Below are 17027 nucleotides of genomic sequence, written 5' to 3' on the forward strand. Positions count from 1 at the left end.
CAACGCCTTTCTGTCTGTTCCAGGCAGTACGGAGATGAGAGCGCGGGTCTGACGGAGACCTGCTTTTATCGCCGACGAACAGGCTGCTTTTGCATTCAACTTCCCTGGGCTTCGGCTTCTGGTCTGCAAGGTGACGGGCCAGCTCTAAGGTTTAGAGACCTTTGGCGGCGTTGAGTTCTCTGCAGTAATCCCTGCACTGGCACCTGGCACATAGTATATGCTCATTTTCTAAAAGATGCTATTTTCCCCGGATATAATAGTAATGTATAGCCTTTGTAGAAAATATAGAGAATAAACAGAAAGAAAAGCCAGCCATCTTTTTATTATCCAGGAAATCCTTATTAATATTTTGCTGTATGTTTACCCCTGGCATTTTGAAATGAGAAATTGGAATCATACTGTGCATATTTTTTTAACCTACTTGAGTGTTTACTTTAAAATGTGAATATTTCTATATTCATTAAATATTAGTCTAAAACATTATTTAAATGACTTCATTGTGTTGTACCCTATGGCTACATAATAATTTCTTTAACAATTCTCCTACTTTTGAACAGTTATGCAGTTCCAGTATTTTCCTGTCTCCTCTTGGGTGGCAGCTTTTGAAATTTCTGCTGGCAGGCAGCTTTTGGCCTTCTGGCTGTTATTTCCCCCTGGCCCATGGAGTCTGCTCAGTCCGTACCCAGTTCAAGGGTCAGCCACAGACGTGAGAGGAGATGCATGTGCAGGCTCGGCTTTCCGGGACGTGGCGCTCATTTCACTGGGCGTTTCAGGAAGCGCTAGACCGCAGGGCGGCGCAGGACGGAAAAGGAGGCTCTGCGTGGAGGTCTCGAGGGGCCTGGGACTCGGGTGACAGACGGTGCTCCCGTGCCCAGTGCGGCGAAGACTCGGTGTGGCAAGTGCCTAGATACGCCCGGGGAAGGTGATGGGACTCAGGAACCCTGTGGCCTTGAAATGGCCCAGGGACAAAGGCAGAAGCTTCTCTCCTGGGGGGGGGGGGGGGGGGGGCGGGGGGAGACAGTGGGCACTGACCCGGAGTCCGGGTTGATGATGTTGGGAAAGGGGTCTTTGCCCTCCGAGATTTGGGTTCGATGTAACCTTGGGAAAGTCATTCAACCACAGGCATCTAAAAAGTGTGTTCTGCCCGGGTCCTAACACGCCAGCAGGAACCTTTCAGAACCGCTGGGTGGAAGATGCTAGGCTCCCTTACTTAGGTTTTGTGTTTTGCAGGACACAGTTGGTACTTTAAATTTTCACAGTGAGATGATTATGAGTTAGTACTCGCACGTGTACACATGAATTAGTAAGTTGTCTGGATCAGCAAAAAAGTTTGTGGACACACTTCTCTGAGCAGAACCAGTGAACGCCGGAGCCAGGGAGCACTCACCTTGGCTCCCCAAAGACCGCTGGTCCATCCATCCTCGACGCCCCCTTCCTGAGCCTCCGGATCCCAGAGGGGAGCGCGGATGGAGACCTGCTGGATTCACGCGCAACTGCGCGCCAGGCGCCGAGCGGGACCGTCCTCGAGCTCCCAGGCTGCCTCGACCGTAGGTGTTTGGAGATGTGGCGCTAGGACTTTGTTGTCGTTTAACTGACTTGCCAGCAAGGGCTGCTTGCGGCTGTCTCTGTGGCGCAATCGGTTAGCGCGTTCGGCTGTTAACCGAAAGGTTGGTGGTTCGAGCCCACCCAGGGACGCAGCCTTACATTTTGAGCCTGGGTCGTGCGTCCTGACGCCTACTGACCTCTTTTGTATGGGGCTCCCCGGCACCCCCAGGCCCGGGGACTGTGCCGGCACTTGCGTGGGGTTGTCGTTAGGCATAAAACCCTTGGCTGCTGGACGGAGGTTGTACTGAACTTGCACGGGACTGGCCCTTTAATGAGTGCTTCCGGGGTAAGTCCCAATAACTCAAAGGTGAGTCGCTCCCCAAACCTGCGCCCGCCTTACTGCGACTGGTTTCCTGACTCGTGGGAACCTGGGCCTGCAGCCACGCCGCGTCCTGTGGCTCCCGAGTCACCGCGGGGTAGGCGCCTCCCCCGCAGCCCCGCGGCCCCTCCCTCCCCGTCACTGCCGATCGCCGCGGGAAGCTGGCGGGTGTCTGCCGTCAGCTCCCCCCTCCTCCCTTCCCCCAGGGCGCGCGCAGAGGCTTCTAAACGCCAACCCGTTCCCCTCAAAGTCTCTGGGGCCGCCGGGCGGCGCTGGCTCCTCAGCCTGGGAGGCGGAGCCCTGCACCATCTGGCCCTGGATCCCTCCTCGCCCTCACTCTTACTCTGGCTTTGCTCTTGGATCAGCCTTTCTCCTCTTTGCCTGGCAAACTCCCATTCGTCCTTCAACACCGCCCCCCCACCCCCCGCAAAGGAAGCCTCTTCACCTCCTTCTTTACTACCGTGTTTCCCCGAAAATAAGACAGTGTCTTATATTAATTTTTGCCCCCAAAGACACGCTAGGTCTTATTTTCAGGGGATGTCTTATTTTTCTATGAAGAAGAATACGGTACACATTTATTGTTAAATGAAAATAAATTTATTACCTGTATACGGTACGGTAGTACGGTAGTTGTCAACACAAACCAGACAAACTGTGAATCCTACAGTATCAAGAATTTACTCATTTATTCAATGACAATCATGTCATCATCTTCTGGAACATCATCATAACAATCCAATTCCTGAATTTCCTGGTGAATTTCTTGTGACTCCATTTCTTTCAGAATCAGTGGACCAAATCTCTCATGTTTAGCAACAGCACTGTCTTTAAATGAGTACTTCTTGTCAAGGTAGCCTGCTCGCAGTGCATTTGCAATGCAACTATCAGTGATTTTCTCCCATGAATTCTTCACCCAAGTCACAACTTCTTGCAGTTTAGGTTTCACAAAGTTTCCACGCTGATTTCTCTCCATTCTATTTTCAATGTAGTCATTAATTTCCATGCGCAAATTGTCTTTGAATGGCTTGTTTATTGCAATATCAACAGTCTGGAGATAGGCCGTCATTCCTGCGGGAATCATTATCTGATCTATTTTTCTTTCGTGAAGAAATGTCTTCATGTCTTTAGCGCGGTGAGTGCTGGCTGCATCTCAGACTAGCAGACCTCTTTGGCTCCCTCGCATAACAAGCGGCAGCATTAAATCGACCCACTTCCTTATAACTGCTTGTGTGGCCCAGGCTTTTTCAGTTTCAAGAATAAAAACGCCCAAAACACGTTCAATCTTTTCCTTCTTGCCCTTAGAAATGATTAAAGGTGGGATTTTAGTGCCATCCAGACGAATTGCCAAAATATAGGAAACACGTGCACTTTCGTAAGCAGTGGAGGGAATTGTACGCTAAGGAGGCACCCCGCTGTTCAATTGTTGTTTGAGATGATTGGCCCATAAACACTGCAGTTTCATCCATAGCAATCATGTTGGAAAGATTGTATTTAGAGAAGTCAGCATCGTCAATAAAGGACTTGAATGCAAGTGCTCGCTTAATAACTTGAGTATCTTCCAACCTAAACAATGTTGTAGATCTTCTTAAAGACAGTTCACTTCGCTGAAGGAAATTATCCAGCCAGTGTTGTGATGCTTTGAAGTCTTCGGGGGCTATGTCAAACTGTGGTGCCATTGCAAGGGCAAATTCTTGAATCTGAGCCCTATTCACAACCAAAGCCTTTGCTCTCCTGTCAACAACCCATTCACAGATCAGGTCTTCCAGCTTGGAAAATAATGGTTGCCGACCTGATCCACACTTGTGCTTTTTAGCATTTCCCTTGTCCACTTGTTCAATGAGGTTACCATACTCTGCTCGCCATTTTCGGACCAATCGGATACTCAACATCTTCTCTTTGCAGAAAGCAGTAAGATTTTGGCCCCAAGAGTCTTCCACGACTCCTTTCTTGTACTCCACGGAGTAGCTTTTTCTTTTTGCGCTCATTTCTAGGGGTAAAAGAAAGGAATTGGGGTATCAAGGTGGGGGGAGGGGGATCATTCAAAATGACACAGGGGGATCAGAGGGGGGAATCAAAATGGCACAGGAGAATCAGAGGGGGGATTACCATTTTAGTAACACCTTTTGATCCTCCGTGTCATTTTGATTGTCCCCTCTGACCCTGCTGTGTCATTTTGATTGCCCCCTCTGATCCTCCTGTGTCATTTTAAGTGATCCCCCTCCCCCCACCCCTGTGCCACTGAACACCTTCACCAGACATCCCCCCTACCCCTTTATCAGACATTTACCCCCTGGGGCCTGCCTGGGGACTGTCACTGGGCTTGCTGGGGCCTGGATCTGGGCTGGAGCAGGGTCTGCCACTGACTGAGAACCTTCAGTCATCATGAAGGCGGCCGCGAGCATCAGGTAGTGTCACCAGAGACAGACCAGCACTCACCACCTTCGCCGCATCCCGTCTCTCTAATCCTCCTGTTCTTCTACACGCATCTGCGAAAGTCTCCTCCTCTCTCCCACCCCCGCGCTCACCGCTCACTCCGACCTCCGCTCCGCCTCCACACAGCAGTGACGTCAGGACTCCCCGTAACGTCACTGGTTGCTAGATGCCAGTCGGAGACAGAGCCTGGGGGCCTTATTTTCGGGGGATGCCTTATATTTCACTCAGAAGGAAACCTGTAAGTAGGTCTTATTTTCGGAGGATGTTTTATTTTCAGGGAAACACGGTAGTTGTTCTCACTAGAATGACACCCCCCAGGGGTGACCCTGTGTGGTGGCTCCTGGTGTCCAGGGCAGGTACCAAACAGGCAGGAGGTGAATGTGCAGGGTGTCCAGGTGGACTGCCTCCTGCCCGCAGCCCGTCTAGCATTCACACTGCGCTCAGTCTTGGCGTGCAGCTCACCACAAGCACAGTGTGGCTGGCCTAACCTCTGCTCAGGCCCCTGCCTCCTTCCACCTGTGCCTCTCCTACCTGCCCCAGGCTCTGAACTACCTCAGTTCTCCTTCGCCCTCCCCTCCCTACACCTGTAAAAGCCCCGGTGCCCACTTGTCGGACAGGATGTGGCGAATCAGCAAGCTGAGTGGTTGGTTCATAGGAGCTGTGGCCAGACGGCTGTGATGGAGAGGGGTGTCCATCAACCCCGCCCAACGGGAGGAGAAAAGGATCTTGTCATTGATGCTTTATCACCATGGTGTCTCCATCTTCTCTCAGAGCAGCAAGGAAGGTCTTATAAGATGCTTTGCTGGAGCCAACAGCTGTCCGGTGGAGCTTCTAGAGCAGAGCGCTCGGAAGCTTTCTGCCCTCAGCGGCTGCTCCACCCTCCCACCCCCGCATGGGCCATGCTGAGGGATTCAAAGTGATAGGGGTTATGATCTGATAGATAGACACCGGAATTAATCTGAGAGGTAATCATATTAGTTCAAAATTCTAAAGTACATATGTGTATAGGGGTTAAGTTTTTTTCTTTTCTAAGTTTCCTTTCTCAGGCCGGTGCACCTGCACACTCCCTCTGATCCCAGGCACAAAGTGATTGGGGAGGTGATTCTGCTGCGGACAAGGTACACTGTGCCCAGCGCGCAAGCAGAACCCTTAGGCATGGCCAGGCCGACCCCACCAGGAGCTAAGCTGTCATCTCATTGCCTGACACCAAGAACAGTGGTTGGATTCTGCTGATCCCAGGACTGCATGCCACCGCATACGTTCCCAACCTCACCCCAGCCCACTTTTCCTATGTAATCCTGTCCCCTCACCTTGTGGAAAGGCAGGCTTTGGATGCTTGTAAGCACCCTGTCTTCGTGGTTGGCTGGCCTTCTCAATAAATGCCTTCTATGATTCAACCCTGCCTTCCTGATTGGACACAGCGACAGGCAGCCCGGGGGGTGCCTGGCAACAAAAGGCCCACAGTTGAACTCAGTGGGTTTATCTAATATTTGTCTAATGAGCCGCGTGAACAAAGCTAGACCTGAATTAGTGAAGCAGGAACCCTGGTTCGCAGTCCCGCCCCTGCTCTCTCATGCTCACTCTCCTGCGGCAGCGTGTGCTCCTCTGCCCAGGCTTCCTGGGAGCTGTGGCTGACTTTCTTGTCGCCCTTTCTCAGCACAGACATCTGTTCACGGAGCTTCGTCACGGACAGCAGCGCCGCTCTCCTTCCTGGGGGCCCAGGGTGGGCTGTGTGTTTCTTTCCCACCCGTCCACCCACAGCTCTCTCCCCAGGACCATGGCTCCTCACACAGGCACGGCCACCCCAATTCTTACAAGGGGCTCCCGACACCTCCATTTTCCACGGCCCCTGTGTCCTAGGAAGATGGTCCGTTGGGGTGTCCTCTAGTGCGGGGGCTGACCAGCAGCCCCTGAACGACAGATGAATAGGTTCCTCAGACACAGTTTGACTGTGCAAGAGAGGGCTCAGGGGCCCCTGGCTTTAGTGGCCAGGCAGCCTCGATTGCCTGCCTGGTTAGGCCTTTACTGCAATTTTTATCTTTAGGTACAATCCGTAGGGTGGGTAATCTTGGGAGGACACATGTGTACATTGTCTTCTAGGCAAGGACATCCAGGGATTAAGTATAAGGATTCTAGTAAACACCCGGGGGTCTGCACGTGCACAGACTTGTTTGGAAAGGTCAAGGAATAATCAGGGGTGCTGCTTTCAACACACCCCTAAGTCTCCCCTGTGAATCCACATCCATTTGCAGCTAGGGTTCAGGACTTAAAGAAGGGGCCATGCACAAGTGGAAACACCAGACAATAGGAATTTAGAAGGCATGGGGGGGCCAGGCGGAAAACTTTCCTCTTGTGGAGAAGCTCCCTGAAAACTGGGTCCTGTCAGCTTATTATTCACTCGAATACACATTTGCCCTTTAGGAATGCATACAGGCATATCAAAGGTAAAGTTTGTAAACAGTAAAAGAAGTATCAGGTTAGGGAATTGCCTTGAGCCATTTGGACAACAGCAGGGCAATGTTATGCTGATTTTCAGCCCTGCTGAATACTGCATTAATATGCTAACTACTGTTGGTCTTAGCCCCCGGCACTCCCCTAAGTCGGAATGCCAATAAACAGGGCAGGAGGCCTTCCACACACTCCCCTTTTCTCAGAATGTCCTCCTCCCAACTTTCTAACCAAGTCTTTTGTGCTCCCCAACACTCTAGTCTGTCCTGAACCGCCTGTTCTTTCTCAGCCCCCCTTCCCCCGTCCTGCTGCTTCTCCTAGACCCCAGCAGTCCCACTGTTGTCGGGAGGAGTTTCGGGGCACCCGGTGGCACCCGTCCCACAGCAGGATGCGGACCACTGCCTGCCGGCACTTGACATCCATGCTCTTATCCACTTGCCCAGTCACTTAAAACAGGTTCATACATCAAGGCTCGCCGCCCAAGAGACTGTGCTCTGCTCTGCCCCACCGGGTGCTGTGCGGCTCTGCAGCCTCACTGTCTGGCAATGCCACGGCCAGGGCTCCACGTTGGCCCTGACGGTAATGGCCCGGATCGCTGTGTAAGGGACATGAAATGCTGGATCACGGTGTGCACATCTGAAACAGTATGGCATTCTGTGTCAACTGCAATTAAAAATAAAATTAAAAAAAACAGATTGAGCTAAAAATGACAATAATATAAAAAACCACTGCTGGCCCTTCCTTTCCATTGCAGAGCAAGAGAAAACAGAGTTGGGGGGAGGCCCCTCAGCCCATGCTGACATGTGGAGTTCCTGCCCCTGCCAGGGGGGTGTGGGGATGATGGAGCTGCGAACACAGAGGGGCTCAGAGGTTCTGCTTTTTTTAAAAAAAAATTTGAATTCTTTACTGTTGAAAGTATTTCATATGTCTCTTTTTCCCCCATTGACCTCTCCCCATCCACTCCTGCCCCCAGCACATGCCCTTACCCCTACCAACTGTGTCCATTGGTTATGCTTATATGCATGCACACAAGTCCTTTGGATGTCCCCCCTGCTCCCCCTGCTCCCCCTGCTCCTCCCCCCCCCCCCGCCTTCCCTCTGAGGCTTGAAGGTCAGAGGTTCTGCGTTTATTGCTCCTGCTTGTCCTGGAGGCTCTTGCGCCAAGTGACAGTGTCATTTATCCTGTTCCTCAATAAGCTTCGAAGGCCTCTCCGCACGGAGCAATACAGCCCCGTGTCCACGGCAAACAGGAGTCCCGGCAGCAGGCAGAGCAGGGTGAGGCGCCCTGGGGAGATGTGGGGGATGGCCAGCGCTGTGCGAGAGGCAGAGAGGCAGAGAAATAGCCGTTGTTAAGGCAGAAATTTGGAATCAAGAGCAAGGTCATTAGCGGAGGGCCATGCTGACACCTGCCTTTGCTTCTCCCATTGGCTTCTGCCTGGCTGGGCTGAGCGAGTCCACCACTGGGAGGGCCAAGCACGTTAGGATGTTGGGTTTGGTGTGGATTTTGAAAGCTGTCAAAGTTTAAGTTGGTGTGAAAACATTATTTCTTAATTTCAGTGTCTCAGAATTACACTCATTGCTCTCCCCACATTGCTCGTTGTTGCTAAAGGAAATCTGACAAACAGCGAGCCATTGATATTTGCTCCTTATCGGCAGGAACTAATCCAAAGGGAGTGAGGTGGGGCACGGGCTCTCACCCCTGAGCCCCTGATGACAAGCTGTAGACCAGGGGTGGGCAAACTTTTTGATTCGAGGGCCACAATGGGTTCTTAAACTGGACCGGAGGGCCGGAACAAAAGCATGGATGGAGTGTTTGTGTGAACTAATATAAATTCAAAGTAAAGGAGCGGAGGGGAGAGCAAGAGAACCGGATAGAACAGCTGGATCCGGCCCACAGGCCGTAGTTTGCCCACGGCTGCTTTAGACTCATTCCTTGCCGCTGTCTACAGACTGGAAACATTATACTGGATTTAAGATACAGGAAATATATATATCCTATCTAATAAAGAGGGAATATGCTAATTGACCATCACTCCATCACAAAGATGGCTGCACCCACAGCTGAGGCCAAGTTCCCATAAGGAGCCTTAATGAGCAATCAGCAGGGACCTGAGGCTACGCCCTCCCCTGCCCCCGTGGGGCTTGACAGGGGACCTCAGGCTGTGTCCTCCACCTGGCAGGGCTTGACGGGGGACCTCAAGACATGCCCCCCCACTCCGGTCTGGGCTGGGGGACCTCAGGCCACGCCCCCCATCCTGGTGCGGGGCCAGGGGACCTGAGACTACCTCCCCTGCCCAGCAGGGCTTGACAAGGGTGGGACTGGCTAGGTCTGGATATAGCCCAATGGGGAGGGGGGCCGGCCGGGTCTGGGTCTCACACAATTTTGAGGTGCTGTGGGTGGGCGGGGACTTGACTCTGGGTCCCATGATGTGCCCCAGACTCTGACAGGAGGAAGGTTTTCATATACATTTTACTAATTTTCTTTCATCTCTGACACTTCTATTATAGAGAAAGGGAAATAGCAATATTAAATTATTTCCTCTAATTAATCCCCTTTTAATGTGCATGGATTTCGTGCACCGGGCCACTAGTATATATATGTGTGTGTGTGCTATAGTATATAAAATCTCAGAGAGGAAGGGAGAGGGAGAGAGAGATAGAAACATCAGTGATGAGAATCATTGATTGCTGCCTCCTGCATGATTGGGGATTGAGCCCACACTTGGGCATGTGCCCCAACCAGGAATCATCCATGACCTCCTGGTTCATAGGTTGACACTCAACCACTGGGCCACAGTGACCAGGCTATACTTGATTTTTTATTTCAACTTTTAACTCTTAATTTTGATTTAATTTCAAACTGACAAAACGTTACCAGAATCATACAGAGAACTCTCGCCTATTCTTTCCCTGCATTTGCTAAGTGCTGGCGTTCTGGCCCAGCTGCTTCATTCTTTGTCTTTTCTTTCCCTCACCAGTTGAGAGTGTTTTTACTTTACATTTAAACACAGTGGGATCATTTTCATACAAACGATGGCTTTGCTGTATCAAAGTCGCATTAGGTGTGGGTCTCTCTCTGCTTTGCTATGGGTCTGGGTCTGGTTCCAGGTGGACATTTTGTGGCACCAGGAGCCCAGGAGCGGTGTGTGTGTGTGTGTGTGTGTGATTGTGTGTGTGTGTGGCTCTGACGGGGGGGGGCGCTCTGATCTGTCATGGGCCAAGCCAACCAGAAGACATGGGTGCGTGAACAACGCTCACACGTGATGGCGTGGCTGGATTAGCGGGCTTGGACCTTCGCTGTGACCTGAGGACAGGTGACCCGCCCCCTCACCCCAGCTCCTCCTGCGGAGTCAGCGCGGCCTAGCTCATCCGCTGTTGCGGTGCGTGGCCATCAGGGGGCGCTGGTGCTGAGGCCCTCAGCACAGCGTCCCGCCCACGGACGGTGCCCCACACCCGTCAGTTGTCTTAGTTACAGAAACTGGGGTTCAGAGAGACTCAGTGGCTGAGCCAGCGCCTGCAGCCCTCACCTTCCACCAGGACGACCGCCGCCTCGGAGGACACGTTCAGCTTCCCGATGAGGCCCCTGCAGAAGTAGGAGCCGTTGTGCGCGTCCGACGCCCTGGGGACGCGGAAGGCCGAGTTCCGGTAGGAGAACCTCCGGCCCCGGCCGTTCTGGAAGTACTGGACGTTGCGCACCGGGACGTTCTTCCAGCTGTGGCACCGCAGCACCAGGGGGTCCCCCTCCCGCAGCTTCCACCGCGGGGCCTGCAGCAGCAGCCAGGCTGAAAGACAGGCCGCAGGCCCCGAGGCCTCAGCGCCCAGCGCGGGTGGGGGGACACGCGCCCCAGGTCCCGCAGGTGGGAAGCAGACGGGAGCCCTTCCCACCGCCCGCTTTGGGAAGAGCTGCGGGGCCTGCGTGAGGAGGAGCCACCCCGAGGCCTCTGTCTCACGGGGTGAGGGACGCGCCAGCACAGAGGCGCGGGGAGGGGCTGCCTGGGCTGGCGATGGCCGGTGACAGGGAGCCGCCCCGCCCAGAGCGCCCAGTCACCAGGCCGGGACAGGCCACTGGCTGCACCAGGGGAAGGCCTCCGGAGGGAGGGGGCTGCAGGAGGATGGGGCCTCGTGCAGCTTCAGGGCAAGGCCGGAGTGGCGGCGGCAGGGGCGAAGGACTAAAGGGCAGGAGGAGAGACGGGGCGGGGGGGGGGGGGTGCCCGTGGGAACTGGGCGTTTCCGAGGGGCCACCGGGCCTCTGGGCCCAGCCTCCAGGAGAGAAGCTCCTAGGGCAGCAGGACACCGTTCTCAGCGGCCTCGCCGGCACCGGGCTCCACGTGGAGCCAGAGACCGCGGGCTGGCCAGAGGCGGGGCTGGACAACAAAGAGGAATTGCCGACAATCTTTAAAATGACAGGAGGGCCTGGCCAGTGCAGCTCCGTGGTTGAGCGTGGCCTTATGAACCAGGAGGTCCCGGTGCAATTCCCGGTCCCGGCACATGTCCAGGTTGCGGGCTTGATCCGCAGTGGGGCGGGGTGGGGGGTGGGGGCAAGGGGCAGGGAGGGGGCGGGTGTAGGAGGCAGCCCAGCAATGATTCTCTCTCATCACTGATGTGTCTGTCTCTCTCCCTCTCCCTTCCTCTCTCTGAAATCAGTACAAATATATTTAAAATGACATGAGAAACATTCATGAGACAACGTTAGGTTAAAAAGACAGAATGCAAAAAGGACACACCCAGAAACAGAAAGGAAACCTGCGCACTGTTTTCAGATGTCGGCGCGTTTCTCCCTTTCACTTTCACACATTTTTGAAAACCCAAATGGCTTCTGGAGCAGAACAAAACAATAGAACTAATTATAATTTAAAGAATAGGCGACCTTATGCTAAACAAAATTGGCAGAACATAAAAATTCTCTACCTGGAATATTTGCCAAACAGAAGGTAACCTTCATTATTTATCAATAAATATCACTATCAGAAGAGGCCACACCCTGTGCACCCACTTACTGCGAGAGCAGCGATGGACCGTTAGTAACATGACGTGGTGGCCGTAAGATGCTGTGCATGTGCATGTGGCCTGGTGGCTTTTGGAAGACACACTTTTTCCTGTCTGTCCTGTCCTGGACTCATGTGCTTATCTGACAAACATTTTATCAAGTATGTATCTGTGATGTGCAAACTGGGGACACCCAGATGACCAGGACCGTGACCCTAACCCCAAAGAACCTGCAGTTTAGACTCAGAAACATCCCAGTGGGGGGCGGTGAGGGCTGCCCAGTCCGGGGACTGCGGGCTGCGAGCCTGAGCCGAAGGAGAGCGGACCCACCTGGAGAGGTTAGCGGTCAGCGTCACAGTTCACACAGCCCTCACTGGCTGGCCTTCTGAAGCCAGTCTCTAGACAAACTGACAACTCTTAGACTTGACTGTTCTATTGCTTCCTGTTGGAAAATCCCCATTTTATTTGGTCTCAGGTGGCACTCTGCTCCCAGCCAGCTAATAACTCCTCCCGGGGCTCTGTGCGTGCGGTGTCAGCTCCGGAACGGGCAGCGGCAGGGGAGCCCCCAAACCAGCTCGGGCTCAGCTGCCTGGACTCTGTGGCAGGTCCGCTCGCATGGGCTCTCCCTATGGGCTTGCTCTGCCTGCCCACTGTCCACATGGGCAGCCTTGCTGGGGTCAGGCTGGCAGGGGACTCGGCAGGTACAGGCCTGCGGTGCAATTCCAGGGGCACAAGAGAGTCCCCGCCTCAGTGCGCCCCTACCTGCCTCAGTGCGCCCCTACCTGCCTCTGGTGCCTGAGTCCCACTGACCACACACTTTCACTCCACAGTCGCTGTGCAGGGCACACGAGGACATGTGTGTTGGAGGGACATTTATGCTGGGAGTGGTGCTGATGGGAGAAAGAGACGCTCGGCCATTAGGGGTGGTGTGGGGACGGCTTAGGGCTTTGTGGGCCTGAGAGTGAGAAGGAGATGGAGGTCCTGAGAACAGATCCATTACTTCATGCAATAAATACTATTGTGTGTCCTCTGCGGGTGCGGCTCCCGGCCCTGGGCAGCAGTCCTGTGTCTCTACTTGCGAGGCGTGACCCCCAGCTCACCGGGGTAGGACCTAACGCTAATGCACCTCACAGGGGTCACGGATCATCTCATCTGAGTTCTAACCCTTCGAACATCACCTGGCTCTCTGCAGCCTCTCCAGCCTCCTGTCACCCTTCACTGGCGACTCCCCTCGCCCCCATCAGCCACTCACCAGCACGGACTTGGAGCGGCACCGGGTCGCTGAGGCTGGAGAGGCTGGTCTGGCACGTGTACTCCCCGCTGTCGTTCACGCTGGCGGAGGCGATGAAGTGGCTGGAGGTCCGGCTTGGCAGGAGCTGGCCATTGTGCCACCACCGTGTGGAACTGTGCCCCTCAGCCTGGGCCCCCTGGCACCTCAGAGTCACATTGTCCCTCTCGAGCAGCCTATCCCATTCCGGATGCAGGGACACCACAGCCTTCTGGAGACCTTCTGAGGAGACAGGAGAATGTGAGTGAGGCGGCCGGGATCCCCGCCCTGCCTCCCCGGACCCACCCTGCCAAACCACAGTTGGCAGCTCCGCCTTGGTCTGGGACTCGGCCTTAGAGCATCTTGGCTTGGAGGCACTTGGCCCCACTTTCAGCCTTTTTATGTTGAGGAAAACTGGTTAAAGGAGCGTAGGGCCAAGCCCCACCGAGTTGGGGCAATTGTCCCTGCTGGCCCGCCACCCAGCGTGGCCACAGCCCGTGGCTACTGCGTCCTTAAGGGCCTCACTGGATCAGTCTGACACCTGGAAGCAGACTCACCAGCTCCGGTGCCGGCTGACGCTGCAGAGAAAAGAGTGAAACAAAAATTGAGCACAGCAGGAGTGGCGGCTGCAGCGGGCTGAGCTTCGGCGCCCTGCCTGCCTTGCCCCTGGGCCCGCGGCACCGGAACCAGGATACAGACAGTGGCCAGCTGTCCAGCTGCCTACACTCTATTCTCCGATGTCTGTGACTCCTGCCCTGCCCCCATGGTCTACCCAAATCCCTGTTTTCTTTTCTTTTTTTAAAAATATATTTTATTGATATTTCACAGAGAGGAAGGGAGAGGGATAGAGAGCTAGAAACATCGATGAGAGGGAGACATCGAGAGAGAGACATCGATCAGCTGTCTCCTGCACACCCCCCACTGGGGATGTGCCCGCAACCAAGGTACATGCCCTTGACAGGAATCGAACCCGGGACCCTTCAGTCCACAGGCCAACGCTCTATCCACTGAGCCAAACCGGTTTTGGCCCAAATCCCTGTTTTCAAAAGCATCCTGTTACTCCTCGGTCCCTGTTCAAATTCCCTAATTAGTGATATGGGTTGGATTTCCCTGAACGACAGCCTAGGAACAACCGCAACCCCGTCCCCTGGGAAGAAGAGAGATGCAGTCTTAGAGAGGAACCCTGGGGTGTCCCATGGAAGAGACAGCCCTTAGGGACCGTCTGGCTGGTCCAGACTCTTCAACTTGCCGATAGGGAAACAGAGGACGGAGGCGTCGCAGTGCCCTTCACCTCCTGACAGGGCCCAGCTCAGAGCGAGCCTCCCTGTCTCTAGCCTCCCAGCGGTCTGTCCTACGAGCTAAGTCTAGGGCTGGCTGCCTGTCGACATGAGAAGGGTCCCACCCGGGGCCTGATCCCAGGCATCCTGAGTGTCTCCCTCAACTGCAAGCCGACTTACCCAGGAGGAGCAGGACCTTGGGCAGCAGCAGCTGCCACATGCTGGCTGTGAGAGTGAGTGAGTGCCCGGGTGAAGCTGACAGTGATCTAGCTGGCTTGAGAGAGGAAGTCAGCAGCCTCCCCCTGCACCCCACTACTCAGCAGGTTCCTTTTTCTGGGAGCATTATTGACTCCTGATCGAAACTTGGACAAGGGAGCCCAGGGTGGGGGCTGGGGGCAGAGCCTGGGGGAGAAGCTGAGGTGGGCGTGTCCCTTTGCCCCACGGGGGTCTGTGCTGAGACCAGGTCACAGTCCCTGGGGCATCCTCAGAAATCTCAGGGCATTTGCCCCACCCAGCGGGGCTGGGGCCACCCAGTGCCAAGAAGGGGATAGCTGGACCCCGGGGACAAGACTGGGACGAGGGAGGGTGTTTCCTGAGGGTCTCTATCTCCATCTCAGACCTTCTCCCTCCTGTCTGCTGCCTATGTACAGAGAGCAGGCATTTCAATCTTTAGACCTAAAGTGTCCCTCACCCCATATTAACTTCATCAACATTTTCTTTCAAATTTAAAATGCCCATGCCCTGGGGTCGTGACCCACAGGGGCTCCTAACTTGCTGTGTGAATTTGATCACAGGTTCCCATGGTCTGTGAAAAGAAACCCTGGCTGTGGGAGCCAAGCGGGCATGGAGTCATTAACAGCCCAGGCGAGAGTCAGGGGTTGTCTGTCAGGGAAGTGGGCCTGCACTGCAGACATGGGAGCAGGTAGAGTGGGCAGGATGTGGGTGAGCAATGGGCCAGGAGGGGTGGTGGAGGGGTCTGGGTGATGCTCAGCTTGGATGTGGGTGATCAGGAGGATGGTGTCCATTTCATGGACTTGGAGACGGGAGGAGGAGCAGGCTGGGGTCGGAAAGAGTGATGGGGTACAGGTGGTTGTGGTGATTTCAGGCGAGATGTCAAGCAGGCAGGGGACACGTGGAGCTCAGAGGACAGGTCTGGACAAAAGACAAGTTTAGGAGACAAGTGGATGTTTTAAACTTTTGATAAAAGCTTTAGGTCCTCTCCTAAGAACAAATGAAAATGTACCCCTTTTCCCTGTAATTCAAGGAGCTCCCTGTGAGGCCCGCCAGAGGCTCTAGGTCAGGGTAACCACGGACGACGAGAATCTGACTAGAGAGCATCGGAAAAGGGGAACCAGGAGAGGATGGGGACGATGGGGAGGACCAGGCCAGAAACTGGGCCCTGGAAGTGTGCACCAGCCGAGAGTTGCTGACAGAGCAGATGGGGAGGAGGGGCTACGAGGAAAACAAACAGGGAGCCAGAGGCCCCTCTTCAGGGAGGGAGAAGTCACAGTGCAAAAGGCTGCAGCAAAGTCCAGCGTGGCCCTGGGGAGGCGCTTAGGATATTTGCTGATCAATTTCAGGGACGGGGCTTGCGGGACAGAAGCCTGAGAAGTGCTGGTTGAAGACCGCGTAGAAACAAGAGTGTTTTAGTGAGTTCACTAGTCCTTTTGAGCATCTCTGTTACCAGGAGCCCCCTCTTCTTACCAGCATCTCATGCTCCCGGGGGAGCCCCGACCTTGAGAAGTCTTAATAGAAAGTGGTGATTGCTTCCCTGCAGAAACCCAAGGGCTGCATGCCCCTGTTCCCATCTCGGGCTAGAGTGATGGGCTAAGCTATTTCCCAAGTTTACACGCGGAAGTCCTCAAACCTCAAACCTCAGAGTGTGACTGCATTTGAAGGTGGGCTGTTTCAGGGGGTAAGTTAAAACGAGGACATTAAGGTGGACCCTCATCCGATAAGACTGGTGTCCATAGGGAGACATTAGGACAGACATGCCCAGGGCCAACATGTGGGGACACAGACAAGACAACAGTCTCTACGCAAGGTGGGAGGCCTCAGGGGAAACCAGCCCTGACAACTGCTGGACCTCACGCTTCCAGCCCCAGAACTGTGGGAAAATAAAGGTCTGTTGTCTCCGCTCCCTCAACTGTGGTGCTTTGTTATGGCAGCCAAAGAGCAGCCACAGGACCCTTCTTGGCCGTGTCTCCGCTGGGACGGCGGTCTCAGTGGTCACAGCAGTGGGGTCGGCTGGCTGCCTCCAGTTCCCACCCAGTCAATCCCTTTTCTTCCTAATATGTCAGATTCTGAAACGGCTGCTACCATCAGAGCCTGGGGGACACGCGGGGAGCTCCTAGAGGGAGATTTATTTTGTTTTAGGGAGAGGCTTGGGCTTGTCCCCAGGTCACTGTGACCACTGCTCTGCCAGTTGTGGTGGCCCACCCAGCTTCCAGGGTCGGAGACAGGTCTCATCTCTCTCCTTTAAAAAAAAATAAAAATGTATTTTTACTGATTTCAGAGAGGAAGGGAGAGGGAGAGGGAGGTAGAAACATTAATGATGAGAGAGTCATTGATTGGCTGCCTTCTGCACGCCCCACACTGGGGATGGAGCCTGCAAGAACTGGAATTGAACCGTGACCTCCTGGTTCATAGGTCAATACTAAACCACCAGCCACATCAGCCGGGCAAGAAATTTA

The 17027-nt window shown here is 54.2% G+C and overlaps 1 protein-coding gene across 1 annotated transcript; it reads right to left on the reverse strand.

The window, feature by feature from the left end:
• Nucleotides 1-7931: 7931 nt before the first annotated feature.
• LOC308237702 (low affinity immunoglobulin gamma Fc region receptor III-B-like) lies at nucleotides 7932-14554 on the reverse strand (the record flags this gene model as incomplete). Its single annotated transcript, XM_080648652.1, has 5 exons — nucleotides 7932-8116; nucleotides 10332-10586; nucleotides 13043-13300; nucleotides 13615-13635; nucleotides 14515-14554. The coding sequence occupies 5 exons, from the start codon at nucleotides 14552-14554 to the stop codon at nucleotides 7932-7934; spliced, it is 759 nt and encodes a 252-aa protein (XP_080504778.1).
• Nucleotides 14555-17027: the final 2473 nt, after the last annotated feature.

The sequence above is a fragment of the Plecotus auritus genome, assembly GCF_963455305.1.
Source record: "Plecotus auritus genome assembly, chromosome: 12".
NCBI classification, from domain to species: domain Eukaryota; kingdom Metazoa; phylum Chordata; class Mammalia; order Chiroptera; family Vespertilionidae; genus Plecotus; species Plecotus auritus.